The 20,367-nt window shown below is 52.2% G+C and overlaps 1 protein-coding gene across 9 annotated transcripts in view; it reads left to right on the plus strand.

Moving 5' to 3' along the window:
• The window catches only part of TBC1D16 (TBC1 domain family member 16), a 101,724-nt gene that overhangs the window by 7,726 nt on the left and 73,631 nt on the right, over positions 1-20,367 (plus strand). For 5 of the 9 annotated variants that reach the window (XM_031011133.3, XM_031011137.3, XM_055389084.2 and 2 more), the window contains exons 2-3: positions 14,867-15,109; positions 17,722-18,319. In XM_031011133.3, the coding sequence (XP_030866993.1) occupies positions 14,929-15,109; positions 17,722-18,319 (779 nt within the window). In that variant the 5' untranslated portion in view covers positions 14,867-14,928. The remainder of the gene's footprint in view (positions 1-14,866; positions 15,110-17,721; positions 18,320-20,367) is intronic. The other 4 variants (XM_031011134.3, XM_055389082.2, XM_063706033.1 and 1 more) reach the window with 1 other exon arrangement.

A 20,367-nucleotide genomic window follows, 5' to 3' on the forward strand; every position in this document is an offset into this window, starting at 1 on the left:
CAACTGCCAAGTTGGCATTGCTATCCTTTCCATCAACAAAAACAAGGCATTTGGAACCTTAACAAAGATGGCATTCTGGGAGGCACATTATAAAAGGAGCGTCTTGGAGGTGTCATGCACTGGGGAGCTTATAATTGAAAACACAAACCGACAAGGACGTCACCGTTTCAAAATACAAATGTGAAGTGGATGCATTTGAGGAGAATGGGGGGTTCTTATTGTCAAGGATCCACCCTTAGCTGCTTCTCTTTTTTTTTTTTTTTTTTTTTTTTGAGTTGGAGTCTTGCCGTGTCGCCCAGGCTGGAGTGCAGTGGTGCGATCTCAGCTCACTGCAACCTCTGCCTCCCGGGTTCAAGCAGTTCTCCCGCTTCAGCCTCCCAAGTAGCTGGGATTACAGGCGCCCGCCACCATGCCCAGCTAGTTTTTGTATTTCTAGTAGAGATGGGGTTTCGCCATGTTGGCCAGGCTGGTCTCAAACTCCTGACCTCAAGGGATCTGCCGCCTCAGCCTCCCAAAGTGCTGGGATTACAGGTGTGAGCTACTGCACCTGGCCTCTTTTTTTTTTTTTTTGAGACAGGGTCTTGCTCTGTCACCCAGGCTGCAGTGCAGTGGCGCAAGTACAGCTCATTGCAGCCTCAACTCCCAGGGTCGAGCGATCCTCCCACCTCAGCCTCCTGAGTAGCTGAGACTATAGGCACAGGCCACCAAGCCTGGCTAATTTTTAAAGTTTTTTTGTAGAGACGAGGTTTCTCCATGTCCCCTAGGCTGATCTCGAACTCCTGGGCTCAAGCGATTCTCCTGACTCAGCCTTCTGAGTATCTGGGACTATAGGCACATGCCACCATGCCCAGCTAATTTTTGCTTTTTTTGTAGAGACGGGGTTTCACCATGTTGCCCAAGCTGGTCTCAAACTCCTGGACTCAGGCGATCCGCCCACCTCGGACTCCCGAAACTGTTAGGATTGCAGACATGAGCTACCATGCCCAGCCTCCTCAGCTTCTCTATCCATCTTCATCTCTCAGGATTTGGGGAGGGGATTTGTAATAATTGCCACAAGGTGCTTTGAGCATCTTGCATTGCTATTTTGATTTTGATGAACTCTGAGTCCTTCCTATAGATTGGAAAAGCCTGGTGGTCTGTTCTTTGCTGCAGGCCTGTCTCAGCTCCCTTTCCAGTGTTCACTCATTTTGTGTCTTAGGAGTTCTGCTGGCTGCCCCCGCCTCTGTTCGTGTACTCATGAGAAGGCATCTGGCCCCTAGGAAGAGCCCCAGGCCCACAGAAGGGAACCTGGATGTCCCCCTTGCTCTGAGTTCCATGCTGGGGCAGCCTTCCTGACATCCAGCTTCCTTGCCTCCCAGGACGAATGGTTTTCTTTGCCCCTCTCAAACCCCGCAGGACTCCAGGTCCCTAAGGTCATGGGCATCAACTGCCCCACACTGCCGTGGGCAAGGGCCATTCAAAGTCTTGCATCTTGCAGATTCAAGGACATTAGGAAACTCTCCCATCAGACAACTTGGGCTGCTGGCAGCTGGGTTCTCAGTCCAGGAACCAAATGTTGTCTTTGACTCTGCTCTGTTCAGCCTGCCTCTAGTGCCTGCCTGTTCTCGGCATTGGTCCACACAACTCCACCCTCGTCGACGCCTCCTCCACACCTCTTTGGATGCAAGCTTCCTGATCTCAAGCCTCTTTTTATTTTAAACTAATAGATTCCCCCCTCCCCCAAGAGATGATGTTTGTTTTGGAGAGAGAGTCTCGCTCTGTCACCCAGGCTGGAGTGCAGTGGCACAATCTTGGCTCACTGCCACCTCTGCCTCCTGGGTTCAAGCGATTCTCGTGCCTCAGCCTCCTGAGTAGCTGGGATTACAGGCGTGCGCCACCATGCCTGGCTAATTTTTGTATTTTTAAATTAGCGATGGGGTTTTGCCATATTGACCAGGCTGGTCGTGAACTCCTGACCTCAGGTGATCCACCCGCCTTGGCCTCCCAAAGTGCTAGGATTACTGGCGTGAGCCACCATGCCCGGCCGCCCCTTTCTTTTTAGTATTAAATAATCCTCCATTATTTAGGTGTATCACAGTTTATTTATTTATTCAGCTGTTGGAGAACATCTTGGTTGCTTCTGAGTTTTGGCAATTATGAGTAAAGCTGCTCTCAACATCCGTGTGCAGTTTCTGCGTGGCGGACTTCATTGTTTAGAGCAGTTTTAGGTTTACAGAAAAATGAGCGGAAGGTACAGAGTGCTGTATGTGAGGAGATAGGGGGCGGGGGGCCACTGCTTCCCTGTGGGGCTTCCTGTCTCATGGATTGAGAGTCCTTAAGGAGGGCTGGACGCCATTCTCTGTACTTCTGTTCCTGCTGTGTGAAGAAGGAACCGTGTGACACTGACAGGTGAACCTTCCAGGGTCCCTGGGTCTTAGGGACACAACCAAGGGACAGAAGTGGACCAGAAGTCACTGCCCTGGGCAAGCTCCTGGCCATTAGGCAGCAGTGTCTCCCTGGCACTCTAGCAGGAGGGTGCTCCTGGGTGGGGGCGGGGGGGCTCCTGGCAGGGGTGTGCTTCCAGCAAGGAGGTGCTCCTAGCAGGCGGCTGCTCCCAGCAGGGGGGTGCTCCCAGCAGGCAGGCCCCGAAGCCCAGGCGCCAGGGCTGCTGCAAAACTCTCCAGGGCTCTCCGGGGGCATTTGCCAGGCCCCTTATTCAGCCCTCAGAGCCTAGGCGCCCCCTCCTCCAGCTCACAGAGCCTGCACTTCCTGCCGCCCGGTGACAGGTGGCTGACTTGTGTTTATGGACCCAAGACAGACCAGCATGGGGGCTGGGTAGGGAGGCTCCTGCAGCCCTGGATCCGCCTGGGGCTTCCCTAATCCTGGAGACAGCTGGGAAGGAGTGGGGCCCAGGCAGCCTCTGGCGTGTCAACACTGGTGCTGTCGGAGAACAGAGGCAAAGCTGGTAGAGCAGAGGGTGGCTGTGTGTGGTGTGTGTCATGGGGTGCGTGTGTGTCATGGTATGTGTGTGTCTATGGTGTGTGTGTCCTGGTGTGTTTGTGTGTGTCATTGTGTGTGCCTATGGTGTGTGTGTCTGTGGTGTTTGTGTGTATATGGTGTGTGTGTGTCATGGTGTGTGTGTGTCATAGTGTGTGTGTATGGTGTGTGTGTCGTGTGTGTTTGTGTGTCATGGTGTGTGTGTGTCATAGTGTGTGTGCCTGGTTGTGTCATGGTATGTGTGCATCTGTGGTGGGTGTGTGTGTCTATGGTGTGTGTGTAGAGTGTGGTGTGTGCCTATGGGGTTGTGTGTGTGGTGTGTCTATGGTGTGTGTGGTGTGTGTGTCTATGGTGTGTGGTGTGTGTGTGTGATGTTTATGCAGTGTGCCTATGGTATGTGGTGTGTGATGTATGTATCTGTGGTGTGTCTATGGTGTGTATGTAGCGCGTGTGTCTATGGTGTATGTGCCTATGGTTTGTAGTGTGTGGTAGGTATGTGTGTCTATGGTGTGTATGTAGTGTGTGTGTCTTGGTGTCTGGTGTATGTGTGGTGTGACTGTGGTGTGTCGTGTGTGGCATGTGTGTCTATGGCATGTGTGTCTGTGTGTCTATGGTGTGTATGTCTGTGGTGTGTGTGGTGTGTGTGCTTATGGTGTGTGGTGTGTGTGTCTATGGTGTGTGGTGTGTGTGCCTATGGTGTGTGGTGTGTGTGTCTATGGTGTGTGGTGTGTGTGTCTATGGTGTGTGTGTCTATGGTGTGTGGTGTGTGTGTATATGGTGTGTGGTGTGTGTATGGTGTGTGTGGTTTGTCTATGGTGCGTGTGGTGTGTGTCTATGGTGTGTGGTGTGTGTGCCTATGGTGTGTGGTGTGTGTGTCTATGGTGTGTGGTGTGTGTGCCTATGGTGTGTGTGTCTATGGTGTGTGGTGTGTGTGTCTATGGTGTGTGTGCCTGTGGTGTGTGGTGTGTGTGTATATGGTGTGTGGTGTGTGTATGGTGTGTGTGGTTTGTCTATGGTGCGTGTGGTGTGTGTCTATGGTGTGTGGTGTGTGTGTCTATGGTGCGTGTGGTGTGTGTCTATGATGTGTAGTGTCTGTGTCTATGGTGTGTGTGGTATGTGTGTCTATGGTGTATGGTGTGTGTGTCTATGGTGTGTGTTGTGGTGTGTGGTATGGTGTGTGGTGTGTGGTATGTGTGTCTATGGTGTGTGTGGTGTGTGGTGTGTGGTCTATGGTGTGTGTGCTTCTTGGCCTCTGACTCCTCCGGAGTGGGAGCAGCAGGCATGGGGTTTGGGATCTCCAAGGGGCTGGGGTCCGTGGGGCGTGCCCCGCTGCAGTCCTGCCTGGTGGGCTGAAGTGGGGCCTCTGGTTGGGGCCGGGGCTGCGGGTAGAGCCGGGTAGGGCCGGGCAGGGCCGCCTGGCCCGGAGCTGCGCTTTGTCGCGGAAAGCCAAAAGCCGCTTCTGCTTAGCCGGCCGGCGAGGGATTTGGGCCCCGCCCGCACTCGCCGAGGGCTGCGTCCTTAGCTGCTGCGCTTGGTCCTCCAGCCTCGTCCTGGAGGGGCCTGGGAGCCCTGTCCGCCGGAGCTCTTTCCTCCCCCTCTTCTGACAGGATCGGGTTAAACTCAGATTTCTCTTCTCTGGCTGGAGGACTCCGTGGACCTGCAGAATGAGGGCGCTGCCAAGGTGGATTTTGGACCCTGAATGGAAATTCACACCAGGGCTGGAGGCGCCAGCTGGGCCTGGGAGGTGGGAGATGAGGGCGGCCTGACACAACCCGCTGTGACTGTGGCTGGGGTGGTGGGAGGGAAGCCCACAGCGGGGCCAGGCGGGCCACCGAGGAGCAGGGCCACCCCAGCCACGCCCTGAGCCGGGGGCCCGGCAGCAGTTCTTGCTCCTGGCCTTCACCGAGGTGAGGAATGCCTGGAAGGGTCCCTGGGTGTGCACAGCCTGGACCAGTGGGCTGTGCGCTCTAAGTGGCACTGAGCGTCTCTTTCAGCAGTGGCCACACGAAGCAGGATTGAGATTCGGGGAAGAAGTGGCCGCAGGGGCTGTGGGCCTCTGCAGGGAAGGGTCTCTGACGAGCTTGCCCTGGGCTCATGGGGAACTGTGGCTTCATGCTGGGACTGCGGGGCGGAAGGAGGGCATGGAGGGCTGTGGCTGCCCGGGTACTGTCCCATGGTAGCCTCCGAGCAGCCGTCGCTGGAGCCCGTTCGCAATACCCCTGGAGGGCCGCCTGCCCATCAAGGGGAGGGGAGCAGCTGGGCTTGATCTTTGGAAGGGACATCTGGTGAATTTCTGAAAACGTATTTTATTGCAGGTGCTTTCAGCAGGGTGGAGGGGGTGGCCTGGGGAGGAAGTTAAAATGACCCCGCCTGTCCCATTTCGCGGTAAATCTTGCCTGTGATGAGCCATTACTCTCACCAGAGCGTGTGATAGTATGAGAACCGTGAATCTCACACACGTGTTTGTCACATGTGCAGCTTTGGGGCAGCTGAGAGGGTGTGGACCATGAGGTGGGCCAAACCACACAGGCCTCCGGGTCACGGCCAAGGCACCTCTTAAAATTGTCCATAAAGTTTTATATAATAAATGTCCCTGGCCAGGCACGGTGGCTCACGCCTGTAATCCCAGCACTTTGGGAGGCTGAGGTGGGCGGATCACCTGAGGTCAGGAGTTTGACACCAGCCTGGCCAACATGGCAAAACCGTCTCTACTAAAAATACAAAAATTAGCCAGGTGTGATGGCAGGTGCCTGTAATCCTAGCTACATGGGAGGCTGAGGCAGGAGAATTGCTTGAACCTGGGAGGCGGAGGTTGCAGTGAGCCAAGATTGTGCCATTTCACTCCAGCCTGGGCGACAGCGTGAGACTCCGCCTCAAAAAAATAAAAACAGGGCCGGACGTGGTGGCTTACGCCTGTAATCCCAGCACTTTTGGAGGCCAAGGCAGGTGGATCACCTGAGGGCAGGAGTTCGAGACCAGCCTGGCCAACATGGTGAAATCCAGTGTCTACTAAAAAAATACAAAAATTAGCCAGGCGTGGTGGTGGGCACCTGTAATCCCAGCTACTTGGGAGGCTGAGGCAGGAGAATCACTTGAACCTGGGAGGCAGAGGTTGCAGTGAGCCAAGATAGCACCACTGCACTCCACTAGCCTGGGCAACAAGAGAGAAACTCTGTCTCTAAATAAATAAATAAATAAATAAAAATAAACATCCAAGCTTTATTAATTTATCATAGATTTCAGTGTTTTTGTCAGATAACTGAGTAAACAATAAAAACAGGGCCTAGCAATAAAAACAACATAAACACTCAATGAACTGCTCGATACTTTAGTTAACATGTGAGTCCCTTTCAGGTAAATGTATGCTTTGAATTAGGCTTTTGAAACGTTAAAAGTAGTTCATTGAACATAGAAGAAAATATAGACCAATGTTTAACGATTTTTAGCTTGGAAAGGATTATATTAAGTATAAAAGTAATAAAGGAAGTTACTAAGAAAAAGTTACCATCAATTTACATAAAAGTTTAAAACCTCTGTATGTCAAAATAGGTAATATAAATAAAAGGCAAACAACAAATTAGGAGAAATACATGTGTGTCATGGTATGTGTTTGTGTGTGTCATTGTGTGTGTGTCATGGTGTGTGTTTGTGTGTCATGGTGTGTGTGTGTCATAGTGTGTGTGCCTGGGTGTGTCATGGTATGTGTGCATCTGTGGTGGATGTGTGTGTCTATGGTGTGTGTGTAGAGTATGGTGTGTGCCTACGGGGTTGTGTGTGTGATGTGTCTATGGTGTGTGCAGTGTGTGTGTCTGGTGTGTGGTGTGTGTGTCTGTGATGTTTATGCAGTGTGCCTATGGTGTGTGCCTATGGTATGTGGTGCGTGATGTATGTATCTATGGTGTGTGTCTATGGTGTGTATGTAGTGATCTTTGCTATATAAAGAGTTCTTACATATCAATGAAAATTCCATCTCAGCTTAATCTCTGTATTAAAAATAATAATTCCACCACGCCAGCAGAAAAATTGTCAAAGCACACCAACAGATAATTCACAAGTGAACACAAATGTCTAATAAATATAGGATAATCTGTCACCCAGGGTGGGGTGCAGTGGTGCAATCATGGCTCAATGCAGCCTCGACGTCCTGGGCTCAAGTGATCCACCTTAGCCTCCCGAGTAGCTGGGACTACAGGCACACACCACCACACCCAGCCAATTTTTTAGAAGTGGGATCTTGTTATGTTGCCCAGGCTGGTTTGTTTGTTTGTTTTTGTTTTTTGAGATGGAGTTTCACTCTTGTTTCCAGGCTGGAGTGCAATGGCACGATCTCAGCTCAGTGCAACCTCCACCACCTGAGTTCAAGCGATTCTCATGCTTCAGCCTCCTGAGTAGCTGGGATTACAGGCATGCACCACCATGCCTGTCTAATTTTGTATTTTTAGTAGACACGGGGTTTCTCCATGTTGGTCAGGCTGGTGTCGAACTCCCGACCTCAGGTGATCCACCCGCCTTGGCCTCCCAAAGTGCTGGGATTACAGGCGTGAGCCACCACGCCCGGCCCTGCCCAGGCTGGTTTTGAGCTCCTGGGCTTGAGCGATCCTCCCACCTCGGCCTCCCAAATTGTTGGAATTACAAGTGTGAACCACTGTGCCCAGTCAGAAAACCATTTTTCAGTTCCCAGCCTGGTGGAGATTTAAATCCCTGGCAGCACTCTTACATTTCGGGGAACCCACTGGGCAGTACGAGTTGGGGTCCAGTTTATCCTCCTGGGGAAACAGTAATCCTGGAAATAATGAGGATACAGATGAAGATTTATGTATGAAAATGTGGAGTTTATTATTTCAGTAGCCACTAGTTGGAAGCCAGATGCCTAGCAATGGCGGCTGATTCTATGAAGATGGAGGGTTGGCATTTATAATTTTTATTTTTATTTATTTATTTGTTTTGAGACGGAGTCTCGCTCTGTCGCCCAGGCTGGAGTGCAGTGGCGCCATCTCAGCTCACTGCAACCTCCACCTCCTAAGTACAAGCAATTCTCCTGCCTCAGCCTCCTGAGTAGCTGGGACTACAGGCACCCGCCCCTACGCTTGGCTAATTTTTGTGTTTTTTAGTAGAGGCAGGGTTTCACCATGTTGGCCAGGCTGGTCTTGAACTCCTGATCTGAGGTGATCCGCCCACCTCAGTCTTCCAAAGTGCTGGGATTACAGGCGTGAGCCACCACACCTGGCCTTATACTTTTTAAATGTGTTAATAATGTGGTATATTTGTTTGCTAGGGCTGCCCTAACAAAGTACCAGGGTCCAGGTGGCTTGAGCAATAGAAATCTCTCTGACAGCCCTGGAGGCAGGAAGTCTAAGATCAAGGTGTCGGCAGGATTGTTTCCTTAGGAGGCTGTGAGGGAGGGGCTGCTCCAGGCCTGCTGCTTGCTGGTAGGTGGCATCATTGTATTCACACAGCACTCTCCTTGTATGTAGGCACCTGCCACCAACTTCCTCTTTTTATAAAGACACCAGTCATATTGACCTCAAGGTAACTTGATCACCTCTATAAAGACGCTGTCTTCAAAAACAGTTTCATTCTTGGGTACTGGGGTTTAAGACTTCAACACAGGAATTTTAGGGGATGTTCTTCAACCCTAAAGTTTGTTATATCATAAGTATATTTCACCTGGGAAAATAGATTTATGATCCAACTGAAAGCAAGACATGATATAATTCCAAGGAGTGGGTTTTTCATTAATTCATTCATTATAGGGCACAAAATATAGTAGAGAATACATAAATGTCTTAGGATTATGTGATTTAAGGGACACGTATTCTTCCTTTTCCTTCTCTGAGTGTGTTTCATAACCAAAAAAAAGTTTTAAAAAATGGGCCAAGGATTCTCCACTTCTAGTTTGCTGGTGACCAGAGGTTGGGAACTAGGTTGGATTTCGATGAAATAGCCTCTTGCAAAACAGCAAATGCACTTTACAAATAAGGAGAATTGTTTTTAGAGAGCAAACAGTCCTGTCTAATGTTTAATAGACATGCTCCATTTCTCCAAAAAGAGCCCAGTCTCTCCAGAACAATCTGGGAGGGGCGGGGGGTGGGGGGGTTGTCCTGGTGTCCCAGGTGGCGGGTGATGGAGGAGCCGGAGTTCTGCACGTGGGGGACGAAGGTCTCACGCTGCAGGGTTTCCCGCTCACGAAATGACCCTGAGTGGTCAGAACCTGTCTTCTCATCCGTAAAGCTGCACTGTTGGGACGCACCTCGCAGAGCCGCAGTGAGGTTCTGCACGTCATGGTTTGGGAGAAAATGCTCTATTTTGAACACTTGTATTTCGGAATCACATTCTTTTGATTATCCTCAGTGCTGGCAAAACATTTTCACTTAAAGAGGGTTTTGATTTGGGGAAGCAGCTGAGAGCTGTGTGCAGCCAGCTCTGGCGACTGGAGCGATCACACTGAGTAGAGCCGTTTGAAACACAGAAGGAGGTGGGCTCCAGCCCCGCTGCGGCCTTGTCCAGTGTGGACACCGCGCAGGCTACAGAGCACCCAAAACGTGGCTGGGCAGAACTTTGACGTGCTTAAGTGCAAAATGCACAGCAGACTTTGGAGACTTCAAGGACATAAAATAGGCCGGGTGCGGTGGCTCCCGCCTGTAATCCTAACACTTTGGAAGGCTGAGGCAGGAGGATCACTTGAGGCCAGAAGTTCAAGACCAGCCTGGGCAAAAAAGTGAAACCTCATCTCTACAAAAAATAAAAAAATTATCGGGACCTGGTGGCATGTGCCGTTAGTCCAGGCTATTTGGGAGACTGGGCAGGAGGATTCCTTGAGCCCAGGAGTTTCAGAATACAGTGAGCTGTGATCACACCACTGCACTCTAGCCTGGGTGACAACCTGTCTCTAAAAAAAAAAAAGAATGTAAAAGATTTCATTAATAATTTTTTCAGGCTGGGCACGGTGGCTCACGCCTGTAATCCCAGCACTTTGGGAGGCCGAGGCAGGCGGATCACGAGGTCAGGAGATCGAGACCATCCTGGCTAACACGGTGAAACCCCATCTCTACTAAAAATACAAAAAAATTAGCCGGGCATGGTGGCGGGCGCCTGTAGTCCCAGCTACTCGGGAGGCTGAAGCAGGAGAATGGCATGAACCTGGGAGGCGGAGCTTGCAGTGAGCCGAGATTGCACCATTGCACTCCAGCCTGGGCTATGGAGTGAGACTCCGTCTCAAAAAATAAAAAAAAAAAAAGAAATAATGTTTTCATATTGACTATATGCTGAAATAATAATATTTTGGATATATTATGCTAAAAATTATTAAAATTAATTTCACTTTTTTTTTTTTTTTGCTTACCAGAAAATTTAAAATTGTATCTATGTCTCCTGCAGTGTTTCTGTTGGACATGGCTGGTCTAGAGGACAGCGAGCAATTTTCTTGCAGGGCTTATTAAATGACCTTGCAATTCTTGAAGAATTCTTGAATTCTAAAACTATTCTGGATAACATTAGAACAGAACATAGCTTTTCCATGTGATTATTGGGAAGGACAATATGTTTTTTGATTTGTAGTTTGCAGTGTGATTTTTTTAATTAAGTTTCGTCACTTGGTTGTCATATGCCCCTGTGTGGGATGAAGTGTTTAGGCCAAGAGTGGCCAGAAGGCTTCCTGGAGAGGTTAGCAGAGAGCTGGTTTGGATAGGTGGAGAAGAATCCCCTGGATTTGGTGAGATGGTCTATGCCAGGGCACTGCCATCTGCAACCCACAGGCCAAAGCCAGCCTTCCACCTGTTTTGTACAGCCTATGAGCTAAGGATGGTTTTTACTTTTTTTTTTTTTGAGATGGAGTCTTGCTCTGTCGCCCAGGCTGGAGTGCAATGGAGCGATCTAGGCTCACCACAACCTCTGCCCCCTGGGTTCAAACGATTCTCCCGCTTGAGCCTCCCGAGCAGCTGGGATTACAGGCATGCACCATCACGCCCGGCTAATTTTGTATTTTTAGTAGAGATGGAATTTCTCCATGTTGGTCAGGCTGATGTCGAACTCCCAACCTCAGGTGATCTGCCCACCTAGGCCTCCGAAAGTACCAAGATTACAGGCATGAGCCACCGTGCCTGGCCGGTTTTTACGTTTTTTAAGGGGGTTGAAAAAATGGAAAGAATTCTTTTTGAGACACATGAAAAATGATCTAGAATTTAAGCTTGAGTGTCTGTCAGTAAAGCTTCACTGTCACAGTCACGCCCATCATTTACTGTCTGTGGCTGCTCCTGCACTCCAAGGGCCGAGTTGAGTGGTCACGACAGAGACTCTCCGGCCCAGAGAGTCCAAAGCGTTTACTCTCTGGCCTTTTGCAGAACAAGTTTGCTGACCCCTGCACCAAGGGGTCGACTTTCTTCTGCAGCCTTCACTGGACATGTTGAGGGGGCCTAAAAAGGGGTGGGCTAGGGATTGCTGAGTGGATGAGGGCCCTGGAGACGGTTGAGATCAGGCAGAGGGCGTCTGTGGCTCAAGGCTGAGGAGGTGAGGATCTGAGCTGGGTCCCCACCCCCAGAACTGGTGATTTTCACAAGTGATGTTGACGTCGGGATCTCTGAGATGGGGAGATGGGAGTGATGGATCTATCAGAGGAAGGACATGGGAATGGGAAGGCCACTCCTGGGCTGGCTGGAACATCTTTGGAATATTGTGCTTGGGAAGTCAGCAGCCATGGAGACAATTGGAAATACACAAACAGGGCGGGGGGAGGCTGAAGCATGGAGGGGTTCAGAGGAGAGGAACCCAGAGAGGCAGAGAACGCGGAGCTGCCTGGTCCTGGGACGGTGGCCATCACCACTGACATCTGCCCCCTGCCTCCTGCCAGGGTGGGAGCCAGTTCTGCTGAGCCAGTGGGGACCCCTCCACCCACCCACCCACCCTCTGTCCCAGAGCCTAGCCAAGTGCTGGAGGTGAAAGGGACTTGATTTAGGGACCACCCTCAACCAGCTCTGGATCTTTGGAGAAATGTAAAAAATGCAGAAAGTTCAAAGAACAAGATCATATACCCAGAGACCCTCCACTAATAGATAATTTTTAACTTTTTTATTGTGGTAAAATCCATATAACATAAAACTTACCACTTTAACCATTTTTAAGTATCAGGTTCAGCGGCATTGAGTATGTTCATGTTGTAGAGCCGCCGCCACTGTCCACCTCCAGGACGCTTCCATCCTCCCAAGCTGAAGCCCTGTCCGCCTTAAACACGACCTCCCCATTCCCCCCACCTCACCCCCTGGCACCCACCATTCCACTTCCTGTCTCTATGAACCTAACTGCTCTAGGGACCTCACGTGAGTAGAATCCTACAGTGCTTGTCTCTTGTGACTGATTTGTTTCACTTAGCGCAATGTTTTCAGGGTTCATCCGTGCCGTAGCAGGCGTCAGACTTTCTTTTCAAGGCAAAATAATATTACATTATACCACATTTGGTTTATTCACTCCCAGTTGCTAATTCTTTTTTTTTTTTTTTTTTGAGATGGAGTCTTGTTCTGTCACCCAGGCTGGAGTGCAGTGGCGTGATCTCAGCTCACTGAAACCTCCACCTCCTGGATTTAAGCAATTCTCCTGCCTCAGCCTCCCATGTAGCTGGGACTACAGGCACATGCCACCACACCTGGCTAATTTTTGTATTTTTAGTAGAGGCGGGGTTTTGCTATGTTGACCAGGCTGATCTTGAACTCCTGACCTCAGGTGATCCGCCCGTCTCGGCCTCCCAAAGTGCTGGGATTACAGGTGTGAGCCACTGCTCCCAGTCAGAATTTCCTTTCTTTTAAGGCCAAATAATATTCCACTGTACCACATTTGGTATATTCATTCCCAGTTGCTAATTCTTATCATGTTGGCTTCAAGTCTTTTCTTCCTTCAAAGAGGTGAAGGTGAAGCCCCTCTGTGGCTGTCCTCTCCCAGCCCCCCGACCTCTGCAGACTTTTGTGAAGCCGGCCTGCATGCAGCCCAGCTGTGGTCAGAGTCCTGGACATCCCCCATCAGTGATCAGGATGCAGCGTGGCTCTGTGCCTGTCTTTTATTTTTTTTATTTTTTTTATTTTTTTGAGACGGAGTCTCACTCTGTCACCCAGGCTGGAGTGCAGTGACTCAATCCCAGCTCACTGCAACCTCCACCTCCCGGGTTCAAGCAATTCTCCTGCCTCAGCCTCCCCAGTAGCTGGGATTATAGGCTCGTGCCACCAAACCCGGCTAACTTTTTTTTCTATTTTTAGTCAAGATGGGGTTTTGCCATGTTGGCCAGGCTGGTCTCGAACTCCTGACCTCAGGTGTTCCACCTGCCTCAGCCCCCCAAAGTGCTTGGATTACAGGCATGAGTCATTGTGCCTGGCTGTGCCTGCCTTTTCACTGACATGGTCGTTCCTTGGCGTGGCTTGGTGTGTGTGTTCATGAACTCCATGTGTGTATAGAAGTCTAGTTGGTTCTCATCTGCTATCTAGAGGTTTGGTGGTTTCATTTTTGTTGGTAGAAACTGGCTGCAAAGCATTTGATTAGGTGTTTCCTTGGGTTCCTCCAGGCAGAGTCATCACATGTTTCAGGTCACAGCGCATTCTATATACATTTCTTACGTCCCAGGTCGTCTTACCCACATGAATGTGTCCTCACGGGGCAGAAGTTCTCTGACCCAGTGCTGAGCCTACCTATGGCCAGGGTTCAAGGGCATTTTCTATTTTTTTTTCTTTTTTTCTTCTTATGCTGGTGTTGACCCACTAAATTGATTTCAGGATCTACGATAGGGCTGCAAATTGCAGTTTGAAGAACCACCCTCAGGTATTTCCTAAAGGAGGAATTTCAGGGGGCTTTGGGCCTTCTCAGTGGTGCCAGATTCTGCCATGTTGCTCCCACATTGGAGGAGACAGGACTGGTGACAGCTCCCCTTTCCCTCATCCTCAGTATTTTTAGACTTAAAATTGCTTTTTGCTGGTCTGTTGGGTGTTGAATTTTTGTTTGAAACTGAGAATCTCTTTACATATTTATCAGTTCTTTGGTTTTCCTCTTGTGTGGAGCACCTATTTTTTTCTGTTGAGATGTTGCTCCTTTTCACCATGAATTTATAGGAGTTCTTTATATGTTCTGGATACTAATCCTTTTGTTTATAAATTTTCCTTATTTCTTTTTTTTTGAGACAGAGTCTTGCTCTGTTGCCCAGGCTGGAGTGCAGTGATGTGATCTCAGCTCACTGCAGCCTCCGCCTCTTGGGTTCAAGCGATTCACCTGCCTTAGCCTCCCGAGTAGCTGGGACTATAGGCACCCGCCACCACACCTGGCTCATTTTTGTATTTTTGGTAGAGATGATGTTTCACCATGTTGGCCAGGCTGGTCTCGAACCCCTTACCTCAAGTGATCTGCCTGCCTCAGCCTCCCAGAGTACTGGGATTACAGGCGTGAGCCAGTGCGCCTTGCCTGTTTATTTCTTTTTAATGAATTAGAAGGGCTCATTTGTGCTGTTGCAGGTGGGAAACTGAGAAAAGAAAACTTTTTTTGTGAAAAAAACGTTTTTGTGGAGGTTTTTGTGAAATTGCTAAGGTGGGAACAGGGTTCCTGTAGCTTAGTGGTTCTCCTTGGGAGGGATTTTGCCCTCCAGGGCACATTTGGCAAAGCCTGGAGATGTTCTAGTTTTCGTACTGGGAAGGGAGGTGCTGGTGGCATCCACAGGTTGAGCCGAGGGACGCTGCTCAGCCTCCTGCGATGGACAGGGTGGCCTGGCCAAGATGGAGAACGTGGCCTACCCTGTACAGAGCTGTGCACCAGCAGGACACGCTCCTGTGGTTAACCAGAAGCCACCGGGTGCCGAGGCGACACGTACTGCTGTGAGACAGGATGCAAGTCCACAACCTTGACCATCTCCTCTCTCTTCCTCCCCCAGGCAGGTCTTGACGAGCCCTGCCCGGGCCGACGCATGCAGAGGATGGAAACACTTGCCCGGCAATGTCTCTGGGCCGCCTCCTTCGCAGGGCCTCCTCCAAAGCCTCGGACCTCCTGACCCTCACCCCCGGTGGCAGCGGCAGCGGGTCCCCCTCTGTCCTGGATGGAGAGATCATCTACTCCAAGAACAATGTCTGCGTGCACCCGCCGGAGGGGCTGCAGGGGCTGGGGGAGCACCACCCAGGTGAGCCAGGGCAGGCGAGGCTCCAGGGTCGCACAGCCCAGGTTATTTTCCGAGCCAGGGCTCTAAAGGCCCTGGGCCACAGCACGTGAGAGTGCATTTGGTTCCTTTTCCAGAACGTGTAACTAACAGCAGCTGTCCTCCCAGAAGGAGGGTCTGGGGGGTGTTAAGTCTGGCTCATGGCAGGCTGGGTGAGTCCCTCAGCCCTGCTGCTTCCAAAGGGAGGGACAAAAGATGGGTTAGTGATCCCTCAGGCCTGCCTGGCCCCTTGTCATTCGTGTGAATGACTTGCAACAAATAAATGCATTGCTTTATTCATCTGTTGCTTTATTTAATTTGCACAGCAACCTCATGGGAGTGGCCAGGGCCCCAGCAGGCCTCTTAGGTGGGTAAGGACGCTGTTGTTCAGAGAGGCTGAGCGACTCTCGGCTGCACAGTGCCAGTGTGTGGTGGAGGTGGGGCTGCAGGGCAGTCTCTGGACTCTCTCTTCTCATTTCTTCCTGTTGCCGTCCCCTTCCCTGGCTGCTAAAAGGATGTTTCAGGGCCCCAGTGTCCTGCAGCCTGGCTGTGGCCTGCACCGGCATGCCCTAACATTTGCTTGGCTCAGGCAAGAGTACAGACAGAAGTCCCAGACAAGATGGCAAAATAGTAAAGTTGTCATCTGGGCGAGGTGGTTCACACCTATAATCCCAGCACTTTGGGAGGCTGAGGTGGGAGGATTGCTTGAACCCAGGAGTTTGAGACCAGCCTGGGCAACAGAGTTAGATTTCATCTCTATTAAAAAAAAAAAAGTTATAAATTACAGTGAGATCTGGGCACTTTATGCAGATTATGTTTCAATCGAATACTGAATAAATGAATTTTTAAACAAGACAAAAGTTTAAATTATGCCAATGAAACATTTAAAGAGAGTGTTCTGTCCCCCTGCCTTGATAAGTGTATCTTTATAGCCACCGGCTGGTTGGCTGCGGCTGTGTGGGCAGGGGCTTCCCTGGAGTGCCCTAGAAAGGGGTGCAGGTTCTGGGCGATGCGGCCCCTCGACCCGGAGGTTGCCTGGCCTGAGGGTGTTCTAGAGAGAGAGACCAGGGAGTAGCCACCTCGGACCCTCTTGCCGATCTCAAAGGATGTGGAAACACTTCTCAGCCTCAGGCTCATGTTATCCTAATGCCCAGCTGGCTGACATTCCCCAAATTTCCCAGCCTGTTTTGGCAACAGGAGCAGTGCTTAGGAGATTCTAGGGGTCTGAGTTGTGGAGGCCTGGAGAGTGGGTGAGGGAGGCCCAGGAATCAGGATATCCCGAAACTGCTTGGTGCTGGGTTAGGAAATGCCACCTCCCCCAAGAACTGAGCACCCACCCACTTGCTCTGGCCCAGAGAAATCCCTCCTCCCATGTCACCAGCAACCCCGTGTGTGACATCAATGCTCATCTGCAAAGGTGGCCCCTTCCTCCAACAATCTGCGTTAAAAAAATGCCATGAGTGCCACTGATGATTGGAAAAGGCCCAAATACCACCCAGCTTGGATGAAATTTTTTTTTTTTTTTTGAGACGGAGTCTCGCTCTGTCACCCAGGCTGGAGTGCAGTGGTGCAATCTCGGCTCACTGCAAGCTCCGTCTCCTGGGTTCACGCCATTCTCCTGCCTCAGCCTCCCAAGTAGCTGGGACTACAGGCGCCCACCATCACGCCGGGCTAATTTTTTGTACATTTAGTAGAGACAGGGTTTCACCATGTTAGCCACGATGGTCTCGATCCCCTGACCTCGTGATCCACCCGCCTCGGCCTCCCAAAGTGCTGGGATTACAGGCATGAGCCATCGCGCCTGGCTGTATGAATTCTTTTTGTGAAACAGAATGAAGTCTCCAGCCTCCATCCCTCCTAACAGTGCTGTAAAGCCATGAAGCTGGGCACCTGGGCCGCTTGGGCTCACACAGGCAGGGAGGCTGCAGGCAGGTGAGCCCTGGGGCCAGGGTCAGGGCTCTGAACACAGGGAGAGCCCCTGGTATACTTGGAAAGGTGCATGGCAAGCCTGAGTTCGTGGCTCATCGCCTGTAATCCTAGCACTTTGGGAGGCTGAGGTGGGTGGTTCGCTTGAGCTCAGGAGTTTGAGACTAGCCTGGGCAACATAGTGAAACCTTATTTCTACCAAAAAAATAAAAAATAAAAAATTAGCTGGGTGTGGTGGTGTGCACCTGTAGTCCCAGCTACTCGGGAGCTGAGGTGGGAGGATTGCTTGAGCCTAGGAGGTGGGGGTTGCAGTAAGCTGAGATTGTGCCACTGCACTCCAGCTTGAGACACAGAGCGAGACCCTGTTTCAAAGAAAAAAGAAACAAACCCAAAAACCAAAAAGAAAGGCGCATGGCAGGCCGGTGCTTGGGGACCAGTGCCCCCTGGATCTGCTGGAAGTGTGTGTTCTTAAAAAACACGCATAGCTGGAATTCATTTCAAGCTCCACAGTTTCCCTCTAGTGTTTTTGCTCAGCACCAGGCTGTATCTGAGGCCGGACTGGCACTTTACTAAAGGGCAGTGGCCTCTCCGAGCAGCTCGCCAAAGGTACCACAAGGGCCTCATCCACAGCCTCCTGGCCTCTAACGCACCATCCCCCTGGCTCCTCACAGGTTACCTGTGCTTGTACATGGAGAAGGATGAGATGCTGGGAGCCACCCTCATCCTGGCATGGGTCCCCAACTCTCGCATCCAGAGGCAGGACGAGGAGGCCCTGCGCTACATCACACCCGAGAGCTCCCCCGTTCGCAAGGCACCCCGCCCTCGGGGCCGGCGCACCCGGAGCTCAGGAGCCTCCCACCAGCCCTCCCCGACGGAGCTGCGGCCTACCCTGACCCCCAAAGATGAGGACATCCTGGTGGTGGCCCAGAGTGTTCCAGACCGCATGCTCGCCAGCCCTGCACCAGAGGATGAGGAGAAGCTGGCGCAGGGCTTGGGGGTGGATGGTGCCCAGCCAGCCTCGCAGCCTGCTTGCAGCCCCTCCAGGATCTTGTCGACGGTCAGTCCGCAGGATGTCACCGAGGAGGGGCGGGAGCCGCGGCCCGAGGCCGGGGAAGAGGATGGCTCTTTGGAACTGTCAGCCGAGGGCGTGAGCAGAGACAGCTCCTTTGACTCAGACTCAGACACCTTCTCCTCGCCCTTCTGCCTCTCGCCCATCAGCGCAGCGCTGGCCGAGAGCCGCGGCTCCGTGTTTCTGGAAAGCGACAGCAGGTGAGTTCCTGGTTCTGGGCGTGGGCTCTCGGGAGGCCCCCAAGGCCTGACCTGGGCAGGAAGCACTCACCTGCGTCACTTGTGATGCCAGGTGAGCGCTGGAGGCATCTGCCCGACCTGCCCGCGGCTGTGGCTGTGGCTGTGGCAGGAGCCCCTCCCCGAGGCAAGGGCTTCAGCAGGGAGTCCCCACTTTACACCCCACTGAGAGGACTGTGAAGGGTGCGTCGGGGTGTCCACATTCTTCTCTCTCCTTGAGACTCACTAGGACTAAACAGGCCCTACCAGGTCTGATGGGTCCATGACCAAGGCTAAGCCCCCGGGAGTCCTGGTTCCTTCTGTTCCCATCACCGGAGGGGCAGGAGATTTTCAGTCCCCAAGCGAGTGCCCAAGAGGCCCGGGTGGCATCATTAGGCTCATGCACAGGGCTGGCCCAAGCCCAGATGTGCTGGTCTCCAGCTCCCCGCTCTGCCCTGCAGCCCACTGGGCACGTGACCTGGCCCCCTGTGGTCCCCGGAGGCTTCAGCCTCCCTCTTTCTCATAGCTGTGGAGGATGGATGTAGTCCCGGGGCAGTGTTGACCATATTCACCCAACTTGGCAGCCGCTATGCACCCTGGGGAGTCCAGCCAGAGTATCTGGACTCCTTGCTGGCCACACTTGCAGGAGCTAGAGTTGGACCCGTGCCCTGCGGTGGGTTCCCTGGGCCTTGGAACCCAAAGAGACCTTCCTGAGTGGGGAGGGTTGCATGGTGCCACGAGGGCCCTCATGGCCTTGAGGTGAGTGCCCGTGTGGTCGCATAAGCCCGGAGCCCCAGAGCCAGCACAGGGGGCCTGCATCCGACTTCCACAGCCCCTTCCTATGCCCTGGCTGTGGTCCTTACGCTCATTAGATTTCTAGGCAAATAATGGTGGTGACCACAGACAACAGTAAGAGCCGACATCAGTCAGCGAGCAGGTCATTAACTGTTGAGCTCGTGGTGTGAGCCGGGCGCATGCTGGACGTGGGTGGTCTGGGTCTCGCCTGGGCGCTGGACACCGTGGGCTATGGATGGTACGTGTGTGCTTTCCACAGCCCCACACCCCGTGAGGTGGGCCCTCCTATTATCCCCTGCTATCGAAGGGGAAAGGGCGGCTCGGAGAAGGTCAGCAATTTGCCAGGGGTCTCCCAGCCAGTGCCCGGGCCAAGCTGGGATGTGAACCCAGCTGGGTCTGCCCCAGGGCTGCAGCATAAAAGGTCACCCCAGGCCGATTAAGCCGGGGAGTGGTGGGGCATGAAGTAAGGACACAGGCTTTGCTGGCCTCAGCAGGGGTGACTGTGGGACGGGTTCTTCCCTGATTTTATCCCTCCAATAAGATGCAGTCCATTAGAGCCCCAGGGTGAACCGATAACATTCATCTCAGTTATTGGAGAGTGCAGATAAAAGGAAGCCGTGAGCCGTAACTGAGGACTCCAGGTGCCAGGAGGCTTGCTGAGCTGGGTGGCGTCAGGCGCCAGGGAACCCGAAGAGGTGTGGGGGAGGTGGGGCCCGAACTCTGGTCCTGGCCTGGGTCCCGCAGGCCGGACTCAGTCGGAGCTCCCCCTGGTGGTGCCAGGCCAACAGTGCAGCAGAACCTGCAGGCGTCCCCGTGTCCCTGCATCCCCAGGGCCCAGGCGAGGGGAAGGTCCCAGTTGTGTCTCAGAGAGGTGGTGGGGTTGGCCCACGGTCTTGGGGCTGAGGATTCTGTGGCAGAACCACAACCAGAAGCTGGCCGGTCAGCTCTCTGTCCTGCAGCCCCATCTCGTAGGGAGCTCAAGTTTAGGAGTTAGGGAGTTGAGTGCCGGTTGAGTCCTGGCACCACTGGTTAGTGTGAACCTGGGAAATTCTTTCTCTTCTTGGAGCCTCGGTTTCCCTGTTTGTAAGATGAGGCTGGTAATATCCACTTTCTGGGGGTATTGTGAGAATGCACCCCGGTTCGCTTTTCCCCGCCCTTCGCCTTGCTGGTTCTTCAACCTGGCTGCATGTGGGGGTTCCTGGGGGAGCCTTTATACGCTGATGCCCAGGTCCTTCCAG

Source organism: Gorilla gorilla, chromosome 4, assembly GCF_029281585.2.
Source record: "Gorilla gorilla gorilla isolate KB3781 chromosome 4, NHGRI_mGorGor1-v2.1_pri, whole genome shotgun sequence".
Lineage (NCBI taxonomy): Eukaryota > Metazoa > Chordata > Mammalia > Primates > Hominidae > Gorilla > Gorilla gorilla.